Source organism: Ranitomeya imitator, chromosome 1, assembly GCF_032444005.1.
Source record: "Ranitomeya imitator isolate aRanImi1 chromosome 1, aRanImi1.pri, whole genome shotgun sequence".
Taxonomy (NCBI): Eukaryota; Metazoa; Chordata; class Amphibia; order Anura; family Dendrobatidae; genus Ranitomeya; species Ranitomeya imitator.
In genome coordinates this window covers 637297751-637325389 of record NC_091282.1, presented here as the reverse complement: position 1 = coordinate 637325389, position 27639 = coordinate 637297751, and the positions used below count along the sequence as shown (strand labels likewise).

The 27639-nt window shown below is 44.6% G+C and overlaps 1 protein-coding gene across 2 annotated transcripts; it reads left to right on the top strand.

Moving 5' to 3' along the window:
- Positions 1–26547, top strand: CERS2 (ceramide synthase 2). Of its 2 annotated transcripts, none has more exons than XM_069727251.1 (11): positions 1–138; positions 20270–20443; positions 21346–21463; positions 21683–21801; positions 22041–22098; positions 23815–23865; positions 23949–24041; positions 24164–24292; positions 24604–24710; positions 24877–25030; positions 25728–26547. In XM_069727251.1, the coding sequence occupies exons 2-11, from the start codon at positions 20271–20273 to the stop codon at positions 25857–25859; spliced, it is 1134 nt and encodes a 377-aa protein (XP_069583352.1). In that variant the 5' UTR covers positions 1–138; position 20270; the 3' UTR covers positions 25860–26547. The 2 variants fall into 2 exon arrangements, with proteins under 2 accessions (XP_069583352.1, XP_069583361.1); XM_069727260.1 differs by lacking the exon at positions 1–138 and adding an exon at positions 20165–20185.
- Positions 26548–27639: the final 1092 nt, after the last annotated feature.

The following is a 27639-nucleotide window of genomic DNA, read 5'->3' as shown; positions in this document are numbered from 1 at the left end:
CTTCCTCTCATAGGATTTGCAGCCAGGGGTGGGGTGAACGGCAACGTCAGAAGCAGTGAACTCCTGGGGAGAGCGGTGACCTGCGCTCCCTTCTCTCCCCCAACACCTCGGACCTGGCACCGCGCTGCCCCCACACAGGTACGTGCCGCCGCTCAGTCACTTCCCACAACTCTCGGCACATGGGAGCACGGCGCGGTCTGCACAGCACGGGCAGCTCCCGGGACTGACAGCACTTACACAAGGTGGCCGCAACTCTAAAAGCTAAAGCGACCAATCAGATCGCAGCTTTCTAGCGAGAGAAGTAACAGCTGTTATCTGATTGGTCACTATGAGCACCTCTTTGCTTTGTGAACCAATCCTGTTACAGCTCTTATTTTTTGGGGAAAAAAAATTGGATTGGTTGTTATGGTTGGTCACCTTTGTAAAGTGCTGCAACCGATGAAATTAACAGTTCTTATCGTTTTGCTAAGATCTGATTGGTTGCTATGGGCTCTTAGTCTCACAACCAGATGGCAGCTTTTATAGTTTAAAAGAACTGTAAGCAGAGATCTGATTGGCTGCTATGGGAGACTACTCTCTCTTCCTGCACAGGTGACAGCAGGAATGTCTGGTTTCTTGGTGACGGTGTCTTTTGTGTGGCATTTTCACCTCACAATGGTTGTCCTGGTTATTTTGGGAACAGCTTGGTTGTGTGTTTAGTACAGATTTTCAAGGGGTTGGACAATCCCTTTAAGTCATCGGGATGGATTTGGACCCCACCTGTGAGAGCCTCAATAGAGGTGACCTGCGGTGTAGCCCGTAGTATTCATTGGGGTCTCAGCAGTGCGAAGAGGCGGTGGTGGTCCTGGCTGTCAGATGGACCCTCTAATTGGACTTGTGTGGCCCTCACCTGTCTGTGAGAGGTGCTGCACAAGGGTTAATAACTATTGTGAGTGCCTTGGGCAGGTCAGCACTGTGGGGGCTTCCTTTTAGAATGTTTGGATGAGGGTGGGTTTCCTTGTGTTGTTAGAAGCTGCGGGGGTCCCTGCTAGACGGGAAGCTACAGGGTATAATGTTCTGGCTGGGGAGCGCTCTGTACTGATACTGGGGTGGTCCTTGGTGCGGGTCACAGTCAGGGGAACATTGGGGTATCGGCAATTATAGAGGTCCCAGGTATGGAGCGGGCTCAGGAGCTGCACCTGCTCCACACCCTGGGGGCACCTCTGTGTTACACAGCTGGCAGCGGCCTCTTAAGGTAGGTGGCATGGCCGCTGGGGCTCCACGACATCTCGGTGGTCCTATACCGGGGCCTCTGAAGTCATTGTTATTTTTACCATACAATTTTTTTTTTTTGTTATCTAAGTTCCCCTTGTGATTGGACGTGACCCGTTATCACTACAGTCATAGGTTTCTGTATCTGGCTATGTGTGATAACGGCTTTTTTCATCACTGAGTACTGTTCTGCGGCCACGTACATGAGCGCCGCACTATTTGTATTCAAACATGGCCCCGATATATCGCAGTGCTAAGGAATTACAGTGTATGGCACAGACAATCAGTTTCACACTAACAAAAAAAGTAAGAAAAAACAACAAAATGTTAAGAAAAAGTGTAGCACCTTTTTACCCGTACAAAAAGTGTCTTATCTGGTATTGCCCCATCCGTAAAAATCCAATCTATGAAAATAATAATAATAATAATCTTTATTTTTATATAGCGCTAACATATTCCGCAACGCTTTGCGCTTTACAGGGAAAATATAAAATGACTCCATACATTAAACATTTTAAAGGGGAAAAAATCAAAACTGCTGTTTTTGGGGGTCAACGCACTTTCCTTAAAAAAAGAATGTAATAAGGAATCTTATGTTTACTATTTAAAAATGTTTGCTGAAGAAAAAAAAATTTATTTTTTTTTGAAGAGCAGATCCTGAAACCAAACAATCCTATCAAAAGGTTGCAAAAAAAATGCTTCAGAATAAAAAAAAAACCCAAGCAGGCGAGTTTTGTAGTAAAATCTGCTGCAGGAAATACTTGTGTTTCTTGTTCCAGAGCCGTAGGGTGTGTTCACACTGAAGTTTTTGTTGTTTTTTGTTGTTGCGGATTTTGGAGCAAATTCTCTAACTCTTCAATCGAAATTGATTTGTTTTTAATCTCCTTGTGATTTATTCTGTGAAAACTCTGCAAAAACCCCTTGGTGTACAGACATGTTTTAGGGTAAAATTAGCTGTGACCGTTTTCATGCTAAGTCGACGGCTGCGAATGTTATGTCCTTCACACCGCTCCGATAGGGGGAGATCCCATCCAAAATGCTTGCTCCGTACCCACGATCTGCGTATACGACTCGTGTCAGTAACAATAGACGTTTCTAGGTGACCCCGTAATCACATTGTGGGGGGCAGGATTAGCAGGCTTTGGAAAGGACCAGAGTGCGCCATAGATTGACCGCAGTGATTGGCGCTGACACTGTGACCTGTGCTGGTTCAGCATCTGAGCCCCTTCCATACACTAGCATCCAACAATGGAGATAACAATACGTCACATTCAGGATTTCCTTGCATTGCACAGGTGATAATTTAATCACCTGCAGAGAATGATTCCAGCACCTTGTGCAATGCTAAGGAAATCCTGAAAACATGACCTGTTTGCAGCCCTCGAGGAATGCAGTTTGACACCCCTGTTGTAAAGTATCAGAAATTAACATGGCTGCTTTGATCCAGAAACAGTGCCACAACTGCCCACAGGTCGTGTCTGGTATTGCAACTTAGCCTCATTTACTGGAGGAGTTGCAGTACCAGACACAACCTGGAAACAGATGTGGTGCTGTTCATGGAAGCAGCCAGGGATTTTCACTGTTAGAGACGACTGCCCTCCCTCCCCCCTACTTTATATTGTCAATTCGAGGGATGACCTTGAGGCTCGTAGTTATTAATTTACCATGGGCACATTAATGCACTGACGGGGTGGAATGCGGATTCTGCTTCTCTTCCCATCTCCATCACCGTATATTCCAAATAATTTGTGTATTCTGTATAATGTGTGTGTGGTGGGTATGTCGTGTGTGTATTCTGTACTGTGTGTGTGTGTGTGTATAATGGGTGTATTCTGTACAGTGTGTGTGGTGGGTATGTCGTGTGTGTGTTCTGTACAATGTGTGTGTGGTGGGTATGTCGTGCTACTGTAGTGTGTGGTGGGTATGTCGTGTGTGTGTTCTGTACAATATGTGTGTGGTGGGTATGTCGTCTGTGTGTATAATAGCTGTATTCTGTACAGTATGTGTGGTGGGTATGTCGTGTGTGTATTCTGTACTGTGTGTGTGGTGGGTATGTCGTGCGTGTGTGTGTATTCTGTACTGTGTGTATAATGGGTGTATTCTGTACAGTATGTGTGGATATGTCGTGTGTGTGTATGTTCTGTACAATATGTGTGTGTGTGGTGGGTATGTCGTCTGTGTGTATAATAGCTGTATTCTGTACAGTATGTGTGGTGGGTATGTCGTGTGTGTGTGTATTCTGCACAGTGTGTGTGTGTATAATGGGTGTATTCTGTACAGTATGTGTGGTGGTTATGTCGTGTGTGTGTGTGTATTCTGCACAGTGTGTGTGTATAATGGGTGTATTCTGTACAGTATGTGTGGTGGGTATGTCGTGTGTGTTCTGTACAATATGTGTGTGTGTGGTGGGTATGTCGTCTGTGTATATAATGGCTGTATTCTGTACAGTATGTGTTTGGGTATGTCGTGTGTGTGTATTCTGTACTGTGTGTGTTTTTTGTACAATATGTGTGGTGGGTATGTCGTGTGTGTATTCTGTACAGTGTGTGTGTATAATGGGTGTATTCTGTACAGTATGTGTGGTGGATATGTCGTGTGCATTCTGTACAGTGTGTGTGTTGGGTATGTCGTGTGTATATTCTGTACAGTGTGTGTGTATAATGGGTGTATTCTGTACAGTATGTGTGGTGGATATGTCGTGTGCATTCTGTACAGTGTGTGTGTTGGGTATGTCGTGTGTGTAATATTCTGTACAGTATGTGTGGTAGGTATTCTGTACAGTGTGTGTATGGTGGGTATGTCGTGTGTATTCTGTACAGTGTGTTTGTGTGGTGGGTATGTTGTGTGTATAATGTGTGCATTCTGTACAGTGTGTGGTGGGTATGTCGTTTGTGTGTAATGTGTATATTCTGTACAGTGTGTGGTGGGTATGTCATGTGTGTATTCTGTACAGTATGTGTGGTGGTTATGTGGTGTGTGTATAATGTGTGTGTGGTGGGTATGTCGTGCGTGTATTCTGTACAGTGTGTGTGTGTGGTGGGTATGTCGTGTGTGTATAATGGGTGTATTCTGTACAGCAGAGATCCTCCCCCCCCCCCCCCCCAACCTTTCAGACCTTGAGAGCCGCATCCAGCTATGAAAGAGGGTCGTGAGCCACATTCAACTCTGAGAGAGGGTTGCGAGCCACAACCAGCTCTTTCCGCACTCTCAGTAGTAACACGAAGAGCCTCCATTACCGGTATAATGACAACCAAAGCTTTTCCACTGAAATCACACCAATGCAGTATGCCAAGCTCCAGGATTTTGTATCTCACCCCCATTCAGATCTGCTCTTCTGTACAGGGCTACACAAAAAAGTAACCATTTAGAGATCTGCTCTTAATAGTTATTTACACTTGGTGCTAATGCACCAAGCTGGCAGGCAGGTGGGAGCCACACATCACGGTCTCCCGAGCTACAGGTTGGGGACCCCTGCTGTACAGTATGTGTGGTGGGTATGTCGTGTGTGTGTATAATGTGTGTATTCTGTACAGTGTATGTGTGGTGGGTATGTCGTGTGTGTGTATAATGTGTGTATTCTGTACAGTGTATGTGTGGTGGGTATGTCGTGTGTGTGTATAATGTGTGTATTCTGTACAGTGTATTTGTGGTGGGTATGTCGTGTGCTCTACCATGTTGCCTCCATACGTGGCTCCATCTCCCTGTCATGTGGCCCGTGTTTTCGCTTTGGGTTCAGTCAGCAGGTGGTTAATCCTGCAGTATTGGGGAGGGCGCTGTAGTTATGGAGGGCAGTAAACATTTGCATTGTTGGGATTGATGGTTCCGGTTAGGTAAATAGACACGGGGCGGAGGGGAAGAGCGATGTGTGGCCCCGGATTTCCATACCGCCCTGTAGTAATAGGCAAATACAAGCTGCACTGTATCTTTTCTGCTGTCCCGGCTGTGTACTGTACACACCGAGCTGGAAATTTCCACCAGCCGAGGTGGGAATGTTGGTAAACACTGGTACTGCTATAATCCGAGTGATGCTTAAAGGGGAACTCCACCTAGCATCCCATCGTTATTATTATGGGACCTGTCATCCAACACGTATGAGGCCCCCAATTCTGTAAGCAACGAAGGATTGAGCGTGTGGTTTTCCGCATGCCCGATCCTTTTCTTCCTGGGGACAGTTGTCCCATGTCGCACCCATTTGGTTGGTGCCTTTTCCTTGTGGCTTAAATATCTCTATTTCATAAGGCAGCTATCGCCACTAGACGGCACTGAAGAGCCTTCTTTCCCCTTGTGGACAGCTGATTAGCATATCTTCTTCCCAGGGATCTCTGCAGTTGGCTAGGCAGGTACTGTGTAAGCATGGCCGCACATACTGCAGCTGGTTGGTGACTACTTTGGAGAAAGATGGATGCCAAATTTTGTTTTAGTCATCCCGCAAAGATCACCATAGTCAGCGTCGCCCCAGCCTGAAATGGCTGATAACAGAGACCAATAGCATTTGCTCTGCTAGAAAATATAGTCAGTGCAGATTGCATGGAGGAAATGGCATGAATAATGCAATTCCTAGAAGAGCTCCCGCCTCCTGCAGGCTCGATGCACCCTCAGGTCACCCGGCCGTGCCGTGATGTCAGCGCTGTCACCCTGGTACATGTGCTCCCGATGACTCAGTTTTGCTTGATGACACGCTGTGATTGCACAATACGATACAAGACACTCGTGTCCGGGCACACAGACGCTTCCCAAATGTCACAGTGTGGGTTTTGTCCTTTATCATCCCTATTGTGATTGGAGGATAGAATACATACTAACTTTGGGATGGGGGTCTCAGACCCCATGCAACCAGCCGTCATTGAAGTATTGGTTAATACAGGGTGGGCCATGTATATGGATACACCTAAATAAAATGGGAATGGTTGGTGATATCAACTTCCTGTTTGTGGCACATTAGTATATGTGAGGGGGAAAACTTTTCAAGATGGGCGGTGACCATGGCAGCCATTTTGAAGTCGGCCATTTTGGATCCAACTTTTTTTCCAATGGGAAGAGGGTCATGTGACACATCAAACTTATTGAGAATTTCACAAGAAAAACAATGGTGTGCTTGGTTAAAACATACCTTTACTCTTTCATGAGTTATTTACAAGTTTCTCTTTTACAGCCATTGACATGTTGCAGAGTTTAACACGTGAGGAGCGGATAGAAATTGTGTTGATATCTGGTGAATGCAGTACCCGGGTCATTGCAGCAGATTTCAATGCAAGACACCCTACGCCAGAAAACTGTCCCCATTCCCATGTTATTTAGGTGTATCCATATAAAAAAGTTTGCCTCATCACTGAACATAATGTTCTGTATAAACTGAGGGTCCTGTTCCAATTTTTGTCTTGCCCATTCTGCAAATTCAGCCGCCGATCTGGGTCATCCTCAATGAGGTGCTGCAGCAGCTGGATTTTGTAAGGGTGCCATTTGTGAGGAGCTAATATCCACCGAAGGGATGTTTGACTGATGCCAGATCGGCGCGCTGAATTTCCAGAATGGGCAAAATAAAAATTGGAACAGGACCCTCATGGCGGCCGACTTCAAAATGGCCACCATGGTCACCACCCATCTTGAAAAGTTTTCCCCTTCCATGTACTAATGTGCCACAAACAGGAAGTTGATATCACCAACCATTCCCATTTTATTTAGGTGTATACATGGCCCACCCTGAAGGTTTGCATGCAAAGCCAAGCTAAAAATGTTGGTGGTCCCCCAGGGTGGGGACCCCGAATCGGGTAACTTGTTACTACTACTATTACAACAACAATGATTAAACTTTTGGCGAGACTTGTCAACCACCCATATGTATCAGGGTGTCCCAAATTTTGTCAAGTTTCAAGGTCAAAAGGGATTGGGCAGCTGGTTTTCAACATGTCCAATCCTTTAATCTCAAGGAAAAATGGGCAGAGACATCAAGCAGTAGTCTTAACACATGTATGGCCAACTGATCTGAGCGTACATCTATACAGTGGCTTTCAAAAGTACAACACACACACACTTTTGTGACACAAAGAACAAATAGGACAAAATAACTGAAAACTTGTGTGCATCACTATTCGCCCCCTAAAGTCAATGTTCTGCAGCGTCTCCTTTTTGTGGCAGTTACAGCTGCCAGTCTTTTTGGATAAGTCTCTATGAGCTTTCCACATTGCCACTTGGATTTTTACCCATTTCTAAAGGCAAAACTGCTCCATCTCCTTCAAATTAGACGTTTTCCTCTGTTGAGCAGCAATCTTCAAGTCTGACCACAGATTATCCATTGGATTAAGGTCTGGGCTGTGTATAGGCCACTCCAAAACCTTTACACATTTCCCCTTAAACTACTCGAGTGTTGATTTAGCACTATGCTTTGGGTCATTGTCTTGTTAGAAGGTGAACCGCCGACCTAGTCTCAAATCACTGACAAACTGAAACAGGTTTTGCTCAAGAATATCCCTGTTTTTCACATCATCCATCTTCCCCTCGGACCATTTTCCCTGTCACTGCCAGATATAGCATTCACTGTGGTCACCAAAATGTTCAATTTGGGTCTCATCTGACCACAGCACTTTCCTCCATACATTTGGGGGGGGGGGGTCCCATTTGTCTTTTGGCAAACTCAAGATGAGTCTTACATCTTTTTATGTGTGAGTAAAGGCTTTTTCTGGCCTCTCTTCCATAAAGGCCACCTCTATGGAATGTACGACTTATTGTGGTCATATGGACATATACTCCAGTCTCTGCGTGGGAAATCTGCAGCTCCTCATGGTTACCTTTGGTCTCTGTGCTGCCTCTCTGATTAATGACCTCTTTGCCCGGGCTGAGAGTTTTGGTGGGCAGACCTTTCTTGGCAGGTTTGTTGTGGCACCATGACTTGTACATCTCAACACCTTTGTCCCTGACTTGTTAGGAGATCTACTTGGTGTTCATGGTTTTGGAGATCTTCTTGGTCTCCAAGGTATTGTTTGGCAATTTCCTTGGCCTTCGTGGTGGTGTTTGGAGATCTCCTTGGGCTTCGTGGTAACATAGTTATCAAGGCCAAAAAAAGACATTTTGTCCATCCAGTTCAGCCTATATTCCGTCAGAATAAATCCCCAGATCTACGTCCTTCTAAAGAACCTAATAACTGATAGGTGCTGTTTGGAGATCTCCTTGGGTTTCAAGGTGTTGTTTGGAGATCTCCTTGGGTTTCAAGGTGTTGTTTGGAGATCTCCTTGGGTTTCAAGGTGTTGTTTGGAGATCTCCTTGGTCTTCATGGTGTTTGGTTAGTGGTGCCTCTTGTTAATGGTGTTGCAGACTCCGTGGCCTTTCAGAAAAGGTAAAGTGTATATACTGACAGACATGTGATACTTAGATTAGACACAGGGGGACGTCCTGTCACTAAGGATGTGACTTAGGAAGGGATCACACATACGCGAGATACGGCCGAGTCTCGCAGGTGAAATCCCTCCTCTGGTGCCGGCACTTGGGAGCGGAGCGTGCAGCTCCATGTGTTGCTGTGCGGCTGCACGCTCCGCTCCCAAGTGCCGGCGCCAGAGGAGGGTTTTCACCTGCGAGACTCGGCCGTATCTCGCGTGTGTGTGTTCCCGGCCTTATGAAGGGAATTGCTTGCGCCAGAAATTTGTAGGGACTTTATAGCAAAAGGGTTGAATACATTTGCACATGTCAATTTTTAGTTATTTGATCCCATAAATTTAATATATGCCTAGATTTCTCTCACTTCACCAACTTACACTATTTAGTGCTGATGCATCACACACACTTGGCTTCTGCTTGGCAGATTACACAAATATTTACACATAGGATGTAATAAAATAGGTAAAAAGCCAAGGGGGTGAATAGTGTCACAAGTCACTGTTTATGGGGATAGTGAGGTTGCACGGCCACCCTAATTCTTTAAAGATATGGCCACTTTATTTTAGTTATTTAGCCTTTTCCTAGTAATATTTTATTTTTGCGAGACGAGTTGTAATTTTGAACAAAGTTCTTTATTTTACCAAGTAATGTCCTGATTAAAATGGGGAAAAAATTCCAAATGGTGCAGCTTTCAAAAAAGTGGAAAAAAAATTGTCAATTGTCTTCTTTTTGTGTTGTTCTTTTATAACCAATTGAGTGGGTTTTTTTGTGTGTTGTTTTTATTTAGCTCTGACAATTGCGTATGTGACGATGCCAAATATGTTCATTTTTTCTTGGAATTTTCAACTTGTGGAGTGGTATAAACTTTTTTTTTTTTACTTTTATGATTATAAAGTTTGTCATTTTTACATTTTATTTCTTTAGATATATATTTTTTATTAGTCTTTTTAGGGGACATGATCCTGCGATCACTTTTTTTTTATACAGTTGAATGTCAGACTTTACGGCCTCCTTTGTCACCCAGCGTTTGTCCTGTAGCCGCCGGGCTATTGTTCTGTCAGGTATCTTTAACCATTTGTGTTGCTCACTTTTCAGCACTGATGTGATAAATCGTGCCCCACTCCCCCCCCCCCCCGTCATCTCCATATTGTGCAGGTCTCCCCTGACAGCCGCCCACAGCACGGCGCGTGCTAATTAATCCGATGCACCTGCCCCAACGCACAGAAACATTGTGTCTTCTCTGCAATTAGGGCCATCAATAGGGACGTGGCATCTGCAGCTAAATCCTCCCCGTCATTAATTAATTAATCTTTCCATGGTGCTACCTGCACACCCAGTTACTGACATCTTGTTTGACTGAATTCAATGGAGCCAAGCTCCGATACCAGATGCAGCCAGGTGGCGCTGGTCTTGGAAGATGGTGGCCATGTGTTTCTAGTGCCGGATAACCCACTTCTGCCACTTGCTGTACTATTGGATCATGGTGATTATTAACTGCTGGGAACAGAGACATTTCTGATCATGGCTGCTCAATCCCTGATATCGGTCCCTTAAACGGTTAGGCAGGGCCAGGGCTCCAAATGCCTGCCCAGATGTTGGCGTTACTGTAACTGGACCGGTCCTTAGAGTAAAGGGTATGTGTTATATGGTGAACACTGCCACAGCTGAGATCCTGTCGTTTTTATCCACTTTCTCACCACCCAGAAAAAAAAAAAAGACCAAAGTCCATTGGCAGCATTCCGGGACCTCACTGCATATTGCATATTCCAGGTGCCTTCTGGGAGAAGCGAAGTCTCCCTAAGCGAATTTTTGCCTGTAGGACATTATTGCAAGAGAGCTTGGCTGAGTAGATTACACAAGAAGGAAAACACACAGCAAGTCAGCAGGATCTAGGAGCAACATGGCAGATGTGACAACCTACATGGTGAGCTGCAGCATGTGCTACATGTTCACAGATCGACCAGAAGAAGAATCCAATTTCACCTGTCAGAAGTGTAGACTAGTGGCCCTTTTAGAAGAAAAGGTGCGGGGTCTGGAAGAAAGAATAGCAACTTTGAAACTCATCAAAGAGAATGAAGACTTTCTAGACAGAACAGAAGCATCTCTACTGGTCACAGAAGGTGCAAAAAGTGTCAGAGAACCTCCAAAAGCAGATGAGTGGAAGCATGTGACCAAAAGAAGCAAGAAGACCATGGAGAAATCACCAACCACACAACTGAAGAACCGATATCAAATCTTTGTAGAGGATGAAGATGGCACACCTAAGAATGAAGCAATACCAGCAAGCAAAAAAGAAAAGGGCACACAGCAACAAGTGACAGCAAAAAGTACAGCCAAGAAGCAACGAAGAGTGGTGGTGGTGGGAGACTCACTACTGAGAGGCACCGAAGCAGCCATCTGCAGACCGGACATAACTGCAAGAGAAGTATGCTGCCTTCCAGGTGCGATGATCAAGGATGTGACCGATAGGATACCAAAGCTCTTCAGCTCCAAGGACGTCCACCCATTTCTTCTGATACATGTTGGCACCAATGACACGGCAAGGAAGGACCTACCGACAATCTGCAAGGACTTTGAAGAGTTGGGGAAGAAAGTAAAGGAACTGGATGCACAGGTAGTTTTTTCTTCTATCCTTCCAGTAGACGGGCATGGCACCAGGAGATGGAACAGGATCCTTGATGCAAACAACTGGCTAAGACGATGGTGCAGACAACAAGGATTTGGATTCCTGGACCACGGTGTGAATTACTGGTATGATGGACTCCTCGCCAGAGACGGACTACACCTCAACAAACCTGGGAAACACACATTCGCCAGAAGACTCGCTACACTCATCAGGAGGGCGTTAAACTAGAAGAAGAGGGGACGGGAAGAAAAACATTAGACTCGAACAAAGCCGACCCAGGAAAACATACTCAGAAGGGAGGTAAGAACATTTCTAAAACAATCCACAGTGAGGAGATTGGAACAAAACAAAATCCTCTAAACTGCATGCTCGCAAACGCCAGAAGCCTGACAAACAAGATGGAAGAACTAGAAGCAGAAATATCTACAGGTAACTTTGACATAGTGGGAATAACCGAGACATGGTTAGATGAAAGCTATGACTGGGCAGTTAACTTACAGGGTTACAGTCTGTTTAGAAAGGATCGTAAAAATCGGAGAGGAGGAGGGGTTTGTCTCTATGTAAAGTCTTGTCTAAAGTCCACTTTAAGGGAGGATATTAGCGAAGGGAATGAGGATGTCGAGTCCATATGGGTTGAAATTCATGGAGGGAAAAATGGTAACAAAATTCTCATTGGGGTCTGTTACAAACCCCCAAATATAACAGAAAGCATGGAAAGTCTACTTCTAAAGCAGATAGATGAAGCTGCAATCCATAATGAGGTCCTGGTTATGGGGGACTTTAACTACCCGGATATTAACTGGGAAACAGAAACCTGTGAAACCCATAAAGGCAACAGGTTTCTGCTAATAACCAAGAAAAATTATCTTTCACAATTGGTGCAGAATCCAACCAGAGGAGCAGCACTTTTAGACCTAATACTATCTAATAGACCTGACAGAATAACAAATCTGCAGGTGGTTGGGCATTTAGGAAATAGCGACCACAATATTGTGCAGTTTCACCTGTCTTTCACTAGGGGGACTTGTCAGGGAGTCACAAAAACATTGAACTTTAGGAAGGCAAAGTTTGAACAGCTTAGAGATGCCCTTAATCTGGTAGACTGGGACAATATCCTCAGAAATGAGAATACAGATAATAAATGGGAAATGTTTAAGAACATCCTAAATAGGCAGTGTAAGCGGTTTATACCTTGTGGGAATAAAAGGACTAGAAATAGGAAAAACCCAATGTGGCTAAACAAAGAAGTAAGACAGGCAATTAACAGTAAAAAGAAAGCATTTGCACTACTAAAGCAGGATGGCACCATTGAAGCTCTAAAAAACTATAGGGAGAAAAATACTTTATCTAAAAAACTAATTAAAGCTGCCAAAAAGGAAACAGAGAAGCACATTGCTAAAGAGAGTAAAACTAATCCCAAACTGTTCAACTATATCAATAGTAAAAGAATAAAAACTGAAAATGTAGGCCCCTTAAAAAATAGTGAGGAAAGAATGGTTGTAGATGACGAGGAAAAAGCTAACATATTAAACACCTTCTTCTCCACGGTATTCACGGTGGAAAATGAAATGCTAGGTGAAATCCCAAGAAACAATGAAAACCCTATATTAAGGGTCACCAATCTAACCCAAGAAGAGGTGCGAAACCGGCTAAATAAGATTAAAATAGATAAATCTCCGGGTCCGGATGGCATACACCCACGAGTACTAAGAGAACTAAGTAATGTAATAGATAAACCATTATTTCTTATTTTTAGTGACTCTATAGCGACAGGGTCTGTTCCGCAGGACTGGCGCATAGCAAATGTGGTGCCAATATTCAAAAAGGGCTCTAAAAGTGAACCTGGAAATTATAGGCCAGTAAGTCTAACCTCTATTGTTGGTAAAATATTTGAAGGGTTTCTGAGGGATGTTATTCTGGATTATCTCAATGAGAATAACTGTTTAACTCCATATCAGCATGGGTTTATGAGAAATCGCTCCTGTCAAACCAATCTAATCAGTTTTTATGAAGAGGTAAGCTATAGGCTGGACCACGGTGAGTCATTGGACGTGGTATATCTCGATTTTTCCAAAGCGTTTGATACCGTGCCGCACAAGAGGTTGGTACACAAAATGAGAATGCTTGGTCTGGGGGAAAATGTGTGTAAATGGGTTAGTAACTGGCTTAGTGATAGAAAGCAGAGGGTGGTTATAAATGGTATAGTCTCTAACTGGGTCGCTGTGACCAGTGGGGTACCGCAGGGGTCGGTATTGGGACCTGTTCTCTTCAACATATTCATTAATGATCTGGTAGAAGGTTTACACAGTAAAATATCGATATTTGCAGATGATACAAAACTATGTAAAGCAGTTAATACAAGAGAAGATAGTATTCTGCTACAGATGGATCTGGATAAGTTGGAAACTTGGGCTGAAAGGTGGCAGATGAGGTTTAACAATGATAAATGTAAGGTTATACACATGGGAAGAGGGAATCAATATCACTATTACACACTGAACGGGAAACCACTGGGTAAATCTGACAGGGAGAAGGACTTGGGGATCCTAGTTAATGATAAACTTACCTGGAGCAGCCAGTGCCAGGCAGCAGCTGCCAAGGCAAACAGGATCATGGGGTGCATTAAAAGAGGTCTGGATACACATGATGAGAGCATTATACTGCCTCTGTACAAATCCCTAGTTAGACCGCACATGGAGTACTGTGTCCAGTTTTGGGCACCGGTGCTCAGGAAGGATATAATGGAACTAGAGAGAGTACAAAGGAGGGCAACAAAATTAATAAAGGGGATGGGAGAACTACAATACCCAGATAGATTAGCGAAATTAGGATTATTTAGTCTAGAAAAAAGACGACTGAGGGGCGATCTAATAACCATGTATAAGTATATAAGGGGACAATACAAATATCTCGCTGAGGATCTGTTTATACCAAGGAAGGTGACGGGCACAAGGGGGCATTCTTTGCGTCTGGAGGAGAGAAGGTTTTTCCACCAACATAGAAGAGGATTCTTTACTGTTAGGGCAGTGAGAATCTGGAATTGCTTGCCTGAGGAGGTGGTGATGGCGAACTCAGTCGAGGGGTTCAAGAGAGGCCTGGATGTCTTCCTGGAGCAGAACAATATTGTATCATACAATTATTAGGTTCTGTAGAAGGACGTAGATCTGGGTATTTATTATGATGGAATATAGGCTGAACTGGATGGACAAATGTCTTTTTTCGGCCTTACTAACTATGTTACTATGTTACTGCTGGAGCTGTCAGATCAGACAACATTGTAGGAGAGACTGTTGGTAATGAACGTGGGGGTGGTGTCCAATCAGGTAGGACTGTAGGAGAGCCTGGTGGTAATGAGCGCAGGGGATATCAGATCAGGTAGGACTGTAGGAGAGCCTGGTGGTAATGAGCGCAGGGGATATCGGATCAGGTAGGACTGTAGGAGAGCCTGGTGGTAATGAGCGCAGGGGATATCAGATCAGGTAGGACTGTAGGAGAGCCTGGTGGTATTGAGCGCAGGGGATATCGGATCAGGTAGGACTGTACGAGAGCCTGGTGGTAATGAGCGCAGGGGATATCGGATCAGGTAGGACTGTAGGAGAGCCTGGTGGTAATGAGCGCAGGGGATATCGGATCAGGTAGGACTGTAGGAGAGCCTGGTGGTAATGAGCGCAGGGGATATCGGATCAGGTAGGACTGTAGGAGAGCCTGGTGGTAATGAGCGCAGGGGATATCGGATCAGGTAGGACTGTAGGAGAGCCTGGTGGTAATGAGCGCAGGGGATATCGGATCAGGTAGGTCTGTAGGAGAGCCTGGTGGTAATGAGCACGGGGGATATCGGATCAGGTAGGTCTGTAGGAGAGCCTGGTGGTAATGAGCATGGGGGATATCGGATCAGGTAGGACTGTAGGAGAGCCTGGTGGTAATGAGCACGGGGGATATCGGATCAGGTAGGACTGTAGGAAAACTTGGCAATGAGTGTGGGGGGAGGAGGTGGTATCAAATCTGGTAGGCCTGTAGGAGAGCCTGGTGGTAGTGAGCATAAGGTAATGTCAGATAAGGCAGGACCTTAAAAAGCCTGGTGGTAATGAGCATTGGGGGAGGGTCAGATCAGGCAGCAGAGTAGTGGGTTGGGGTATGAAACTGGGCAGCCTTGCTCTAGAGCCGGGACAGGGGTAACCGTTTCTGACAAGGGCATCATAGTTCCAATCAAAAACTTGCTATGGGACTGTGGCTTTTCTTGTTTTGACAAAAAAACTGTGAATTCGTAGATTTTAACAACATATTGTAGAAGAAGCCTAGAGTCACAAAACTGCAGTTGCCTAATGCAGGTCCTGGGGGTGGAGTCTGACACTTGGCTTCTGCTTGGCAGTTACAGTAGTGGTTTAATTGTTGCCCAATGCAGGTGCTGGGGGTGGCGCCTGACATGGCTTCTGCTTGGCGGTTACAGAAACAGTTAGGTTTTGATATGTGTTTGTTTGTTTTTTAGAAAAATCAGTTTTATATGTGTAGATGCTGTTTTTGGCCACATCCCCTGCAGACCAAATGGTGGTCTCTACAACCGTTGGCCCAGACTTACTAAGGTGCCTGTGACTGGTCCTATACCTGCCGGTGTGTTCTGCCCTTTGCTGGTCCTTGTGGATCTGTCCTCCATTCATGTAATGATGATCTCCACCGGCTCCCTTTTTAAATGTTTACATTTATGTTTTCATGTAGACCCAACTGCCTTGATGACTGAGATAAGTGAAACGCCATCCCCCTTCTTAAAGGGGTTTATAAACTACTGCCATTAAAGGTTTTACTAATTTACACTTTTCAACTGCGTCCGCTGAGGCCCCACTTCACAGCTTGTAGCACAGGCCTGCTTCCTACAACTAAAGAGGCGTAGACGTCACTGCCTGGGGCCGAAATAACCTGTCACCGCAGCAGAGAAAGCGCAAAAGCAAATTCATCTGCTTGCCTGAAATGCCACCAACACTGAGCAATCAGTTGGGCCGCATTCTGAAAGGAGTGGTCTCTAATGAAGCGGGCGCTTCGCCCACCTGGAGCATCCAGTTTCCTATATCTTGCGCAACGTTAAAGCTATGTGCACACGTTGCAGATTCGCCTTAGGAATTTCTGGTGCGGATTCTGCCTCTCCCGGCAGAAAACGCACCTGCGGATTTGTTGCGTTTTTTGTGCCTTTTTGCTGTGGTTTTCTTGCGGATTTGCTGCGTTTTTTACACCTGCGGTTTTCTATAATGGAATGGGTACAAAAACGCTGCAGATTCATAAAAACGAAGTGACAAGCTACTTCTTTTAAACCGCAGCGTTTCCGCAGCAGATTTTCTGCAAAATGTGAACCTTTTTGTTTTTTTTTCTCATTGATTTACATTGTACTGTAAATCAATTGCCGATCTGCAGCGTTTCTGCACCTCAAAAAACGCTGCGGATCCGCAGAGAATCCGCAACGTGTGCACATACCCTGTCTCCTTTTTATTGGGGGGGGGAAGGGGGAGGCACGCAGATCCATTGTCACCAGGTGACAGTTGTACAGCAGACAAAGATAGCGCTCCGACACGGCAAAAAGACTCCAAGGTGTTTGCTAATGATCAAGGAACAGCTATAAGGTTACACTCCGGAGTCACATGAATTGGCGGAGGTGTTGTGTTCAGCAGCTCAAGGCCGTCTCGACTCAATAACGTATTCTCTTAATGGGAGCTCTATCTTCTCAGATTGTGCCCCCCTATAGTCTCCATGTTACAAGGGGTTAAGCCATTATGGGCTTGCTAGCGCTCGGTATTTAATGATTCCTATCCATTTTATTGGCTCCCTTAGAGCAAGCAAGGTCTCGGTGACCGCCAGCCTGTGGTCATGTGACGCATGTCATCTACATTAAAGGAGCAGTAATGTCAATATTTTACAAGTCATAATAATAAAAAAATATATATAATATACCGTTCAAAAGTTTAGGGTCACCCAGACAATTTTGTGTTTTCCATGAAAACTCATACTTTTATTAATCAAATGAGTTGAAAATCTGGTCCAGACATTGACAAAGTTCGAAAAAAAGATTTTTATTTGAAATAATAATTTTCTCCTTCAAACTTTGCTTTAGTCAAAGAATTCTCCCTTTGCAGCAATTCCAGCATTGCAGACCTTTGGCATTCTAGCAGTTAATTTGCTGAGGTAATCTGGAGAAATGTCACCCCGTGCTTACAGAAACCCCTCCGACAAGTTGATTTGGCATGATGGGCACTTTTTTACGCACCATATGGTCAAGCTGCTCCCACAACAGCTCAATGGGGTTGACATCTGGTGACTGCGCTGGCCACTCCATTACAGATAGAATACCAGCTGCCTGCTTCTTCCCTAAATAGTTCTTGCATAATTTGGAGGTGTGCTTTGGGTCATTGTCCTGTTGTAGGATGAAATTGGCTTCAATCAAGCGCTGTTCACAAGGTATGGCATGGCGTTGCAAAATGTAGTGATAGCCTTCCTTATTCAATATCCCTTTACCTTGTACAAATCTCCAACTTTATCAGCACCAAAGCAACCTCAGACCATCACATTACCTCCACCATGCTTGACAGATGGTGTCAGACACTCTTCCAGCATCTTTTCAGTTGTTCTGCTTCTCACAAATGTTCTTCTGTGTGATCCAAGCACCTCAAACTTGGATTCGTCTGCCCATCACACTTTTTTCCAATCTTCCTCTGTCCAATGTCTGTGTTCTTTTGCCCATATTAATTTTTTCCTTTTATTAGCCAGTCTCAGATATGGCTTTTTCTTTGCCACTCTGCCCTGAAGACCAGCATCCCGTAATCGCCTCTTCACTGTAGACGTTGACACTGGCGTTTTGCGTGTACTATTTAATGAAGCTGCCAGTTGAGGACCTGTGAGGCGTCGATTTATCAAGCTACAGACTCTAATGTACTTGTCTTGTTGCTCAGTTGTGCAGCGGGGCCTTCTACTTCTCTTTCTACTCTGGTTAGAGCCTGTTTGTGCTCTCCTCTGAAGGGAGTAGTACACACCGTTGTAAGAAATCTTCAGTTTCTTGGCAATTTCTCACATGGAATAGCCTTCATTTCTAAGAACAAGAATAGACTGTCGAGTTTCACATGAAAGTTCTTTTTTTCTGGCCATTTTGAGAGTTTAATGGAACTAACAAATGTAATGCTCCACATTCTCAACTAGCTCAAAGGAAAGTCAGGTTAATAGGTTCTCTAATCAGCCAAACTGTTTTCAGCTGTGCTAACATACTTGCACAAGGGTTTTCAAGGGTATTCTAACCATCCAACACTGGAGTGATGGTTGTTGGAAATAGGCCTCTATATACCTATGAAGATATTGCATTACAAACCAGACATCTGCAGCTAGAATAGTCATATACCACATAAACAGAGTGTATTTCTGAATCATTTAATGTTGGCTTCATTGGAAAAAAACTGTACTTTTCTTTCAAAAATAAGTAAATTTCTAAGTGATCTTAAACTTTTGAACGTGTGTGTGTGTGTGTGTGTGTGTGTGTAATTTACTTATTTTGGGGGGGAAGAGTAGTGGAAATACACTTCTTTTCCCTCCAAGTCAGATATAGAAAGCTGCATGGAAGTAGCTGTCCAAGGTGGACCAGGTAGATGATACACACTAAACCTGCACAAGGACAGGTCAACCCATTTCTGGCTGATAGATATATACTAATTGCAGTGCCACTCCTCTGCACAGGCTACGTATGGTATTGCATTCAAAAACTTGTGGCTGGGCTGCAGTACGTGACACATCCTATGGACATAAGTGGCGCTGTTGAGAAACCAGCCTTTTGAACAACAAACCCTAACTCTTTATTTTTTTTCCTCCTCATTGGCAATCAGAGGTGCAAGCGTGCCCCTGTAAAAACGAATTGAGAGGGGAATGCTGTGACCTCTGCTGTCACAGTAGACACCAGACTGGGCCCTGGTTTTCATAATGGATTCAGGTCCCAGGGTCCATTAATGTGTTTATGCGAAATATGCCTTAAGAGGTTTTTTCCCCATTTTCATAGGTGGACATTGTCAGATACTGAGTGTAAAAAAGGACACTTTGCAATATTCTGCTTATTAAAAACTTTCAGTTGTTTACATCTTATTGCCCAGGAGACCGACCACCACTGCTGTCAAGCTCGTATAAGCACTGCACTGAAGCTGGCTGAAATTAGTAGGTGCCAGAGATCCCAGCCAGCTTCACAATAACTTACAAGCTCATTAGAAAATGGCTAGTAAGCACTGCACATTTTAAGATGTCTAGCAGCGGTGGTCGGTCTCCAAGGCAACGAGCTGTAAACCAAAGAGTTAGTATCTCAAGAACGGCTGAAAATTTTAATAAGCACCAAATTGAAAAATTGCTTGGATTCACATGCTCCTTTTAAAGCCTTAAGCTGTGTGCCATCTTGGCATTTTAGAATGGCCTGAGCTGACCTCCTGGTGAAGCTGCTGATTCCCATGGTTAGATGAAACTTTGCATAAATTTACAAATATAAACAGATTGCAGGCAAATAAATTCCCCCCTTGGCAAATGGAACCTGCAAAACCTGGATGGGAGACTCGGCCGACTCGTCAGATCAGTGCTGCATGTGCAGACATCTCCAGAGTGGCCTCCAGCTGGTGCTCTCCAAGGGCGTCAGCCATTATGCAGAAAGAAGCTGCGCTGCCTCTCCTACTTGGTTTTAATCAAATCTTAAAGGGATTGTGCATTATTTAGTGCTAGACCCCCACCATTTCTCTGCACCGCAGTCGGTGTTCCTTCACAATCGCCTCTCTTCTGGCTCAATCGGTAAATGACCTCTGCAGCTAATCGGTGGCGGCTGATTAGCTGCAGTGGTTGTGTGACTTCCTCTGCAGGAGGAGGAAGTGGGGAGACTAGTTGTCCGTGCATGGAGTTTTCCGTTCTAATACACTGTGTCCACTGAGCTGAAGATGTCAGATTCCGGTATTGTAATACCTCTGCTACCTATGCCTGAGTATCGGCCTCATCAGAAGTGAACATTTCTAACAACAACTCTCTTCCCTACAGGATGCTGCAAACTGCTTACGACTACTTCTGGTGGCACCGACTCTGGCTTCCGAAGAACCTGACGTGGACGGACCTGGAAGACCAGGATGGCCGGGTATACGCCAAAGCTTCCGACTTGTACATCTCCATCCCTCTCGCTTTCCTCTTCCTTATAGTACGGTACATCTTTGAAATGTAAGTATATCGGTTTCCCTGTGATGAAACTTGGGGAGATTGAGCAGCATGGTGGCTCAGTGGTTAGCACCGCAGCCAAGCAGCGCTGGAGTCCTGGGTTCTAATCCCACCTTGGACAACATCTGCAAGGAGTTTGTATGTTCTCCCCGTGTTTGCATGGGTTTCCTCCGGGTACTCCAGTTTCCTCCCACATTCCAAAGACATACTGATAGGGAATTTAGATTGTCAGCCCCATTGGGGAGAGCGACGATAATGTGTGCAAACTGTAAAGCGCTGCGGAATATTTTAGCGCTATATAAAAATAAAACTATTATTATAATCATGTCGACAAGATCGTTGGCTCTTTGGGACATCTAGTGGTCAAGAGTGGTATTGCAGATAAAAATTAAAAAACTCTACGATCCATGTTTTTTAGGGTTTTAATTTTTTTACTTCTGATTACATGTACAGCATCCAACTTTAAAATTTAATCTTGGCTCATCCAAACATATAATGGTATGAACATCAAGAATTATTTCTGGAACCCTCTTCTCCCCGTCCGCTCTCCTGACGTGCCTTTTAGTAAATACTTGTATCCTCCATACTACAATTGTGGCTCATCTTTTTCTTACAACTGTCATGCTGCTGTTGTTCTCCCTGGAAATGTGTGAATTAACTGGGTGTCCCTGCATGCGTAAAAGTAACTGTTTTTGGTTTTATTTTTGCCCCATTCAGACATCGATGTGATAGGGTTTCTTTAATTAGTTACCGTATATTTATTTTTATTATTTCTGCTCTGTGGTCAACTGTTGGCCTCGTGCTTTGCACTGCAGCTCTGCTCCTTCACATGTATGCACGCCGGAGCTGAGCATATCCCTGGCCTGTGTCTTGTATGTGAATTTCCCCTTTAATATGTCTTGCAGTTACGTGGCCTCCCCATTCGCCAAGGTACTGGGCGTGAAGGACAAGGTGAAGCTGCGGGCGGCCCATAATCCGGTCCTGGAGTCATTCTATAAAAGCTGCTCTAAACATCCCAAACAGGTGTGATGTCACTTTGGGAGTGGGGCCGGGGGAGGATGATGTCACCATTGGGGTGGGATTCGGGTCCAGGATGTCTGTGATTTCACCATAGGCAGTGAGTTTTAAAGGTCAGGTGTGAAGTCCCTTTGGCTAAAAGGTTTGGGGCTTTGGCACTCATACAGTTCCAGCAGGTCATCATGTGTTATGAATCATCGCATTATAAAACTCTATTCCTAACAGGGAGATCTGGAAAACTTGTCGAGGGCAAGTAAAATCACTGTACGCCAGGTGGAGAGATGGTTCCGCCGGAGGAGAAACCAGGACCGGCCGAGCCTACAGAAGAAGTTCCGGGAGGCCAGGTACATGCTGATCAGGTCTACAGCGCCACCTATCACATCAGATGGAGTAACTGCAGCACCATATTCCAGCCGTCATAAGACTAAATGGGAAATGTCAAAGTAGTGCGGCGATATTCCAGATCATGGCAGTCACCATACCATGGCTAAAAGGGGTGGTACTTTTTAAAGATTTGTTTTTTTAGGGGTATTTTTGTATTCTTATTCTCAGCCAACCAGAGGTCTGCCTTTTATTTTCACAGTTGGAGATTCACCTATTATCTTCTTGCTTTCATTGCTGGCATTGCGGTCCTCGCAGACGTGAGTACTCCGTGTGCGACCTCATCCAAAAACTGTGCTCGTTGCTTCTCTTGCTGATTTTATTTTAATGGGTGACCTTTTGTGCGTGTGTAATAATAAATATACATATATATAATACTGCTCAAAAAAACAAAGAGAACACTTAAACAACAGAATATAACTCCAAGCAAATCAAACTTCTGTGAAATCAAACTGTCCACTTAGGAAGCAACACTGTTTGACAATCAATCTCACATGCTGTTGTGCGAATGGAATAGACGACAGATGGAAATTATTGGCAATTATCAAGACACACTCAAAGTAGTGGTTCTGCATGTGGGGACCATAGACCACATCTCAGTACCAATGCTTTCTGGCTGATGTTTTGATCACTTTTGAATGTTGGTTGCGTTTTCACACTCGTGGTAGCATGAGACGGACTCTACAACCCACACAAGTGGCTCAGGTAGTGCAGCTCATCCAGGATGGCACATCAATACGAGCTGTGGCAAGGTTTGCGGTGTCTGTCAGTGTAGTGTCCAGAGGCTGGAGGCGCTACCAGGAGACAGGCCAGTACACCAGCAGACGTGGAGGGGACCATAGGAGGGCAACAACCCAGCAGCAGGACCGCTACCTCGGCCTTTGTGCAAGGAGGAACACTGCCAGAGCCCTGCAAAATGACCGCCTGCAGGCCACAAGTGCATGTGTCTGCACAAACTGTTAGAAACCGACTCCATGAGGATGGTCTGAGTGCCCGACGTCCACAGATGGGTGTTGTGCTCACAGCCCAACACCGTGCAGGACGCTTGGCATTTGTCACGGAACACCAGGATTGGTAAATTCACCACTGGTGCCCTGTGCTCTTCACAGATGAAAGCAGGTTCACACTGAACACGTGACAAGAGTCTGGAGATGCCGTGGTGAGCGATCTGCTGCCTGCAACATCCTTCAGCATGACCAGTTTGGCAGTGGGTCAGTAATGGTGTGGGGTGGCATTTCTTTGGAGGGCCGCACAGCCCTCCATGTGCTCGCCAGAGGTAGCCTGACTGCCATTAGGTACCGAGATGAGATCCTCACCAGATTTGCTGGTGCGGTTGGCCCTGGGTTTCTCCTAATGCAGTACAATGCCAGACCTCATGAGGCTGGAGTGTGTCTGCAGCTCCTGCAAGATGAAGGCATTGAACCTATGGACTGGCTCGCCCATTCCCCCAGACCTGAATCCGATTGAACACATCTGGGACATCATGTCTCTCACCATCTACCAAAGTCACGTTGCACTAGACTGTCCAGGACTTGGCGGATGCTTTAGTCCAGGTCTGGGATGAGATCCCTCAGGAGACCATCCGCCGCCTCATCAGGAGCATGCCCAGGCATTGTAGAGAGGTAATACAGGCACGTGGAGGCCACACACACTACTGAGCATCATTTCCTTGTCTTGAGGCATTTCTACAGAAGTTGGATCAGCTTTCAAATTCATTTTCCACTTGGATTTTGAGCATCATTCCAACTCCAGACCTCTGTGGGATATAAGTTGTGTTTTACGTTGATCATTTTTAGGTTTTATTGTTCTCAACACATTCCACTATGTAATGAATAAAGATTTACAACTGGAATATTTCATTCAGTGTTATCTGGGATGTGGGATTTTAGTGTTCCCTTTATTTATTTTTTTGAGCAGTGTATAGGTGTGTAATATAAGAAGCATATGTATTTAATCTCTTTTTAACTTTTATGCAGAAACCCTGGTTTCAGGATCTGCGAGAGGTCTGGAAGGATTTCCCTAAGCAGGTAATTCCCATATTGGCGGCTGAGACGTGTAATTGAGTCCTCAGCTCTCGCATGCTTTGCTCACTATCTCTCTCCTCCTTCAGACTATGATCCCATCGCAGTACTGGTACTACATGATTTCACTGGGCTTTTACTGGTCTCTACTCTTCAGAGTGGCGTTTGATGTCAAGCGGAAGGTTGGTATTGATCTTAGCTACTGTCATCAGGGGGCAAAATTCAGAATTGTGAATGGAGTGTAAGATGCATACTAGAGATTACCCAATCCTCTTTTATATAGATTTTTTTTTGTCTCCTCCAGGACTTTCAAGAGCAGATCATCCACCACGTGGCCACTATCGTGCTAATCAGCTTCTCGTGGTGTGCCAACTACATCCGCGTGGGTACTTTGGTATTGGTCATTCATGACGCCTCTGATTTTTTCCTAGAGGTAAGCGATTTTAATATATGTAGCAGTTCTTAAGGCTCAGTTAGTACCATAAGCACTTGGCCTACAACTGGAAAGGACACTCAGGGGCGGAGCTTTGTAAAGAGGCTGACTGGCTGAGAGCAGATCCACCCAAGTATCCTCTTCAGGTAGATGTCCGGCACAGTGGACAGTCTACTCATTGAATTGCACTCTGCCCGTAAAGCAGTAGACCTAATCACAGCCAAGGTTTTTGAAGGACCACCAATGCAGAGGATGTGTTAAAAGTCAGAAACTTGACTGAGGTTGTGTTTTGTTTTTTTCTCATTAAACAGTCTGCTAAGATGTTTAACTATGCCGGCTGGAAGGAGACCTGTAACAACCTGTTTGTGGTCTTCGCTTTTGTCTTCATCGCCACAAGGATCATCATCTTTCCTTTCTGGTAAGTGGCTGAGGCCATCAGAATGGTCATTATCCCACCATTTCTTTCTTCAGCGTTGTTTACTGGCACAAGTTCAGTAGCAGCAGTCCCTGACAACGTTTGGCTCCTTTTCATTTCTTATCCAAATGTTGTCAGAATTTTTTTTTTAATCTCCCATCTTTTGCAGGATCCTACATTGCACCTGGGTTTACCCTGTAGAGATTTACCCGCCCTTCTTTGGTTACTACTTTTTCAATGTCATGCTGTGGGTACTACAATGTCTGCACCTATTCTGGGCTTACCTTATCCTGGGCATGGCCCATAAATTTCTTACTGGCAAGGTAAGACCGCTCTTATTTGTTTTTGTGGAAAAATTGACGGAGTATCGGTCATCAGGTTTTACACCAAATACTTCAGTGTTACTTCGGTGTTAAATAGATTTGAGGCTGGTCTACTTACTTTGATAATCCATCTAAATACACTAATGTTAAAGGATTGCTCTTAACTTCCTAAATGATTTAAATACAAGCAACTCCATTTTTAAGATTGCCTGTTGTTTGAGACCAACAACTGCTGCGAGACAGCACAACATGTGCAGTGCTTACAAATCATTTTACTATTAAACTTGTAAGCACTATTTTGAAACTGGTCAGGATCGCTGGAGTGACTTGTCGCCCAATCCCTACCCATTTCAGCACAGTGATCACAGGCTAGACAAACGGTGGTCTGTTTCCTAGGCAACTAGCTATAAACACAAGCATTAATAAATCAAGATTCCAAATTTTAATAAGCAGTAAATTGCTACATTTTTTTACAAGCTATGTCAAAAAATGTCATTTTGGAAAATTAACACTTTAGAGGGTTGGCTTTAAACGTAATCGAGCAGGCCCTCTATCAGGTACTCCAGCACCATGCTGTTTAACAGCCTAGTAAGGACAAGGACCTTGTGTGGCCTGGTAGCCGGCATGCGCTCTAGTTTGACCCTACACAGAGCTGTTCTCTTGTCCATGAGATTAACTTTAACTTGTTTTCTAATAGCTGGAACAAGACGAGAGAAGCGACAAAGATGAAACTGACATTCCAGATGAAGACGAAGAAGAACCCACCAAGAATGGGGTGGTATCCAATGGTCATTCATTGCAAAACAACAACCATCACAAGGCGGAATGAGGGCCCAATACCGACTCTTCCCTCTCACACTACTGATATCTACCTTGCCAACATCTCAGACTTTCCTCACTAACCACGAGAGGTGATATGTGGAGCCTTTCCACTGGACATTTTTATAAGAAAAAAAATTTCTACATTGATCTCTCAATTTGTTCTTTCCCATTACTGCCTAGATCGGAGGGACTGGTTCCTTCCCGATGTATGTTCCAGAGATGACTTTCTTCTTTTTTGGCCTGGAGAATGAGAGTTGATGACCTGGAGGATTGCAGTGATGGCTTTTTTTTTTTTGTCTTTCCCGTCGTCCTGAGTTTTGATGCCCAGCTCCCTGGGTTGAACCACTGTCTTGCCTGACCGATGAGGACGGTTTGTTTCTTACCTAGGCACCATGATTCGCCATGTTGACAATCTAATGTGAATACTGCACCTTCTCCATGTTGGATGATCGCCGCCCGCTGTCTGGAATTCGTCGTATTGCGGTAGCGGATGTATTTATTACACTAGTTTTGATTCTCTCTTCTGTCAGAACCACAGGTTGCCTTATTTTCCACGGAGACCTTGGATTTTTCTCTGTACAGTCAATTTTAAACCTTGAGGGTGTATCCTGATGCCATTACCTTTTACATACTCCCTGGCTGGCCTCTGATGGCAGCCAGCTTTCTAGTGGACTAATAAAATGCAATGTGATAAATGAGACCCATGATGTCTGGGGAAAAAGGGCTGGGCTGTGAATACATGACCTAATCAGTAGGTCAGTTTCAAGTAACATTCCCCTTAAACCAGGTTTTGTTTTTGGATTTTCTATCTCATGATTTTATACTAAACAAGTAACCTTGCTCTTCTCGCACTGGGGCTATTTCTTACTATCTTTTCAGCATACTCCTTTATCAGTCAGGTTTACAATGATGTCACAGCTTCTCCTCCCTTCACAATGACACTTGCACACGCTCATTAGATGCATCTACGCTAAACAGAGTGGCACACAATTAGCACTGCCGTGTATGAATTCACTGAAGTAGTCTTGAATAACCCATGTTGACCAGTGTGCAAGCTTTCTAAAAGTACATTCTATATACATTAAACCAGATTGTCTGACACATTTCCTTTTTGTAAAGCGGGATCTTGGACTGAGCTCTAGGATAACTAGCTGGTCCAGGACATAAAGGTGCTGGTAAGTCCTTGCCCCTCGGACTACTGACAACGATGGGGATATGTTCACCTTCATCCAACACAGGGGCTGTGAAGTCTTGTGATCTGAGAGTCCCACCATCCATCATTCTCCGCTAGCTGATAGCTTGGGAATAAGCCTTTGACGCTTCATTGGGGACAGGTAGGGGGTGTATGCTTTTGTGTCAGGAATATTATGTATTTGATTTGATAGAAATATCCTCCCTGTGATCAGTGACAGAAGGCAACAAAAGTTTTATAGCCAGTACTCAAAATACACTTTTCTCTGATTCATGGCTTTATGCTACTGCGTCGTGCAATAAATGCTACACTGCTTTTACGTTAAGTACCCCAAATCCTCTCATCACTTTATGGGGTACATAGGGCTACCATGTCTGGATGCTGCAGTATACCACAATACAGACATATCTTGTTCACGCCGTTGGAAGACCATAGGCATACATTACTAATATTAGGTGGCAGACCAGTTTCTGCCTACAACAGAATGAGGGTTTTTTTTTGCTGCGACTACCCAAAATCCTCTTTTTTGCTGTTGCCTAATAGTGGACACAGGAGAATTATGGGTTTATGCTGCAAGAGACTGTACACTGAAGAC

What these genes read in the sequence shown, in the direction of transcription:
- CERS2 (XM_069727251.1), top strand. Translation starts at nt 20,271, where the DNA reads ATGCTGCAAACTGCTTACGACTACTTCTGGTGGCACCGACTCTGGCTT. An exon ending in AAGAAGTTCCGGGAGGCCAG is followed by an intron (nt 21,802 to 22,040) that starts GTACATGCTGAT and finishes TTATTTTCACAG; the next exon opens with TTGGAGATTCACCTATTATC. An exon ending in ATAAATTTCTTACTGGCAAG is followed by an intron (nt 25,031 to 25,727) that starts GTAAGACCGCTC and finishes GTTTTCTAATAG; the next exon opens with CTGGAACAAGACGAGAGAAG.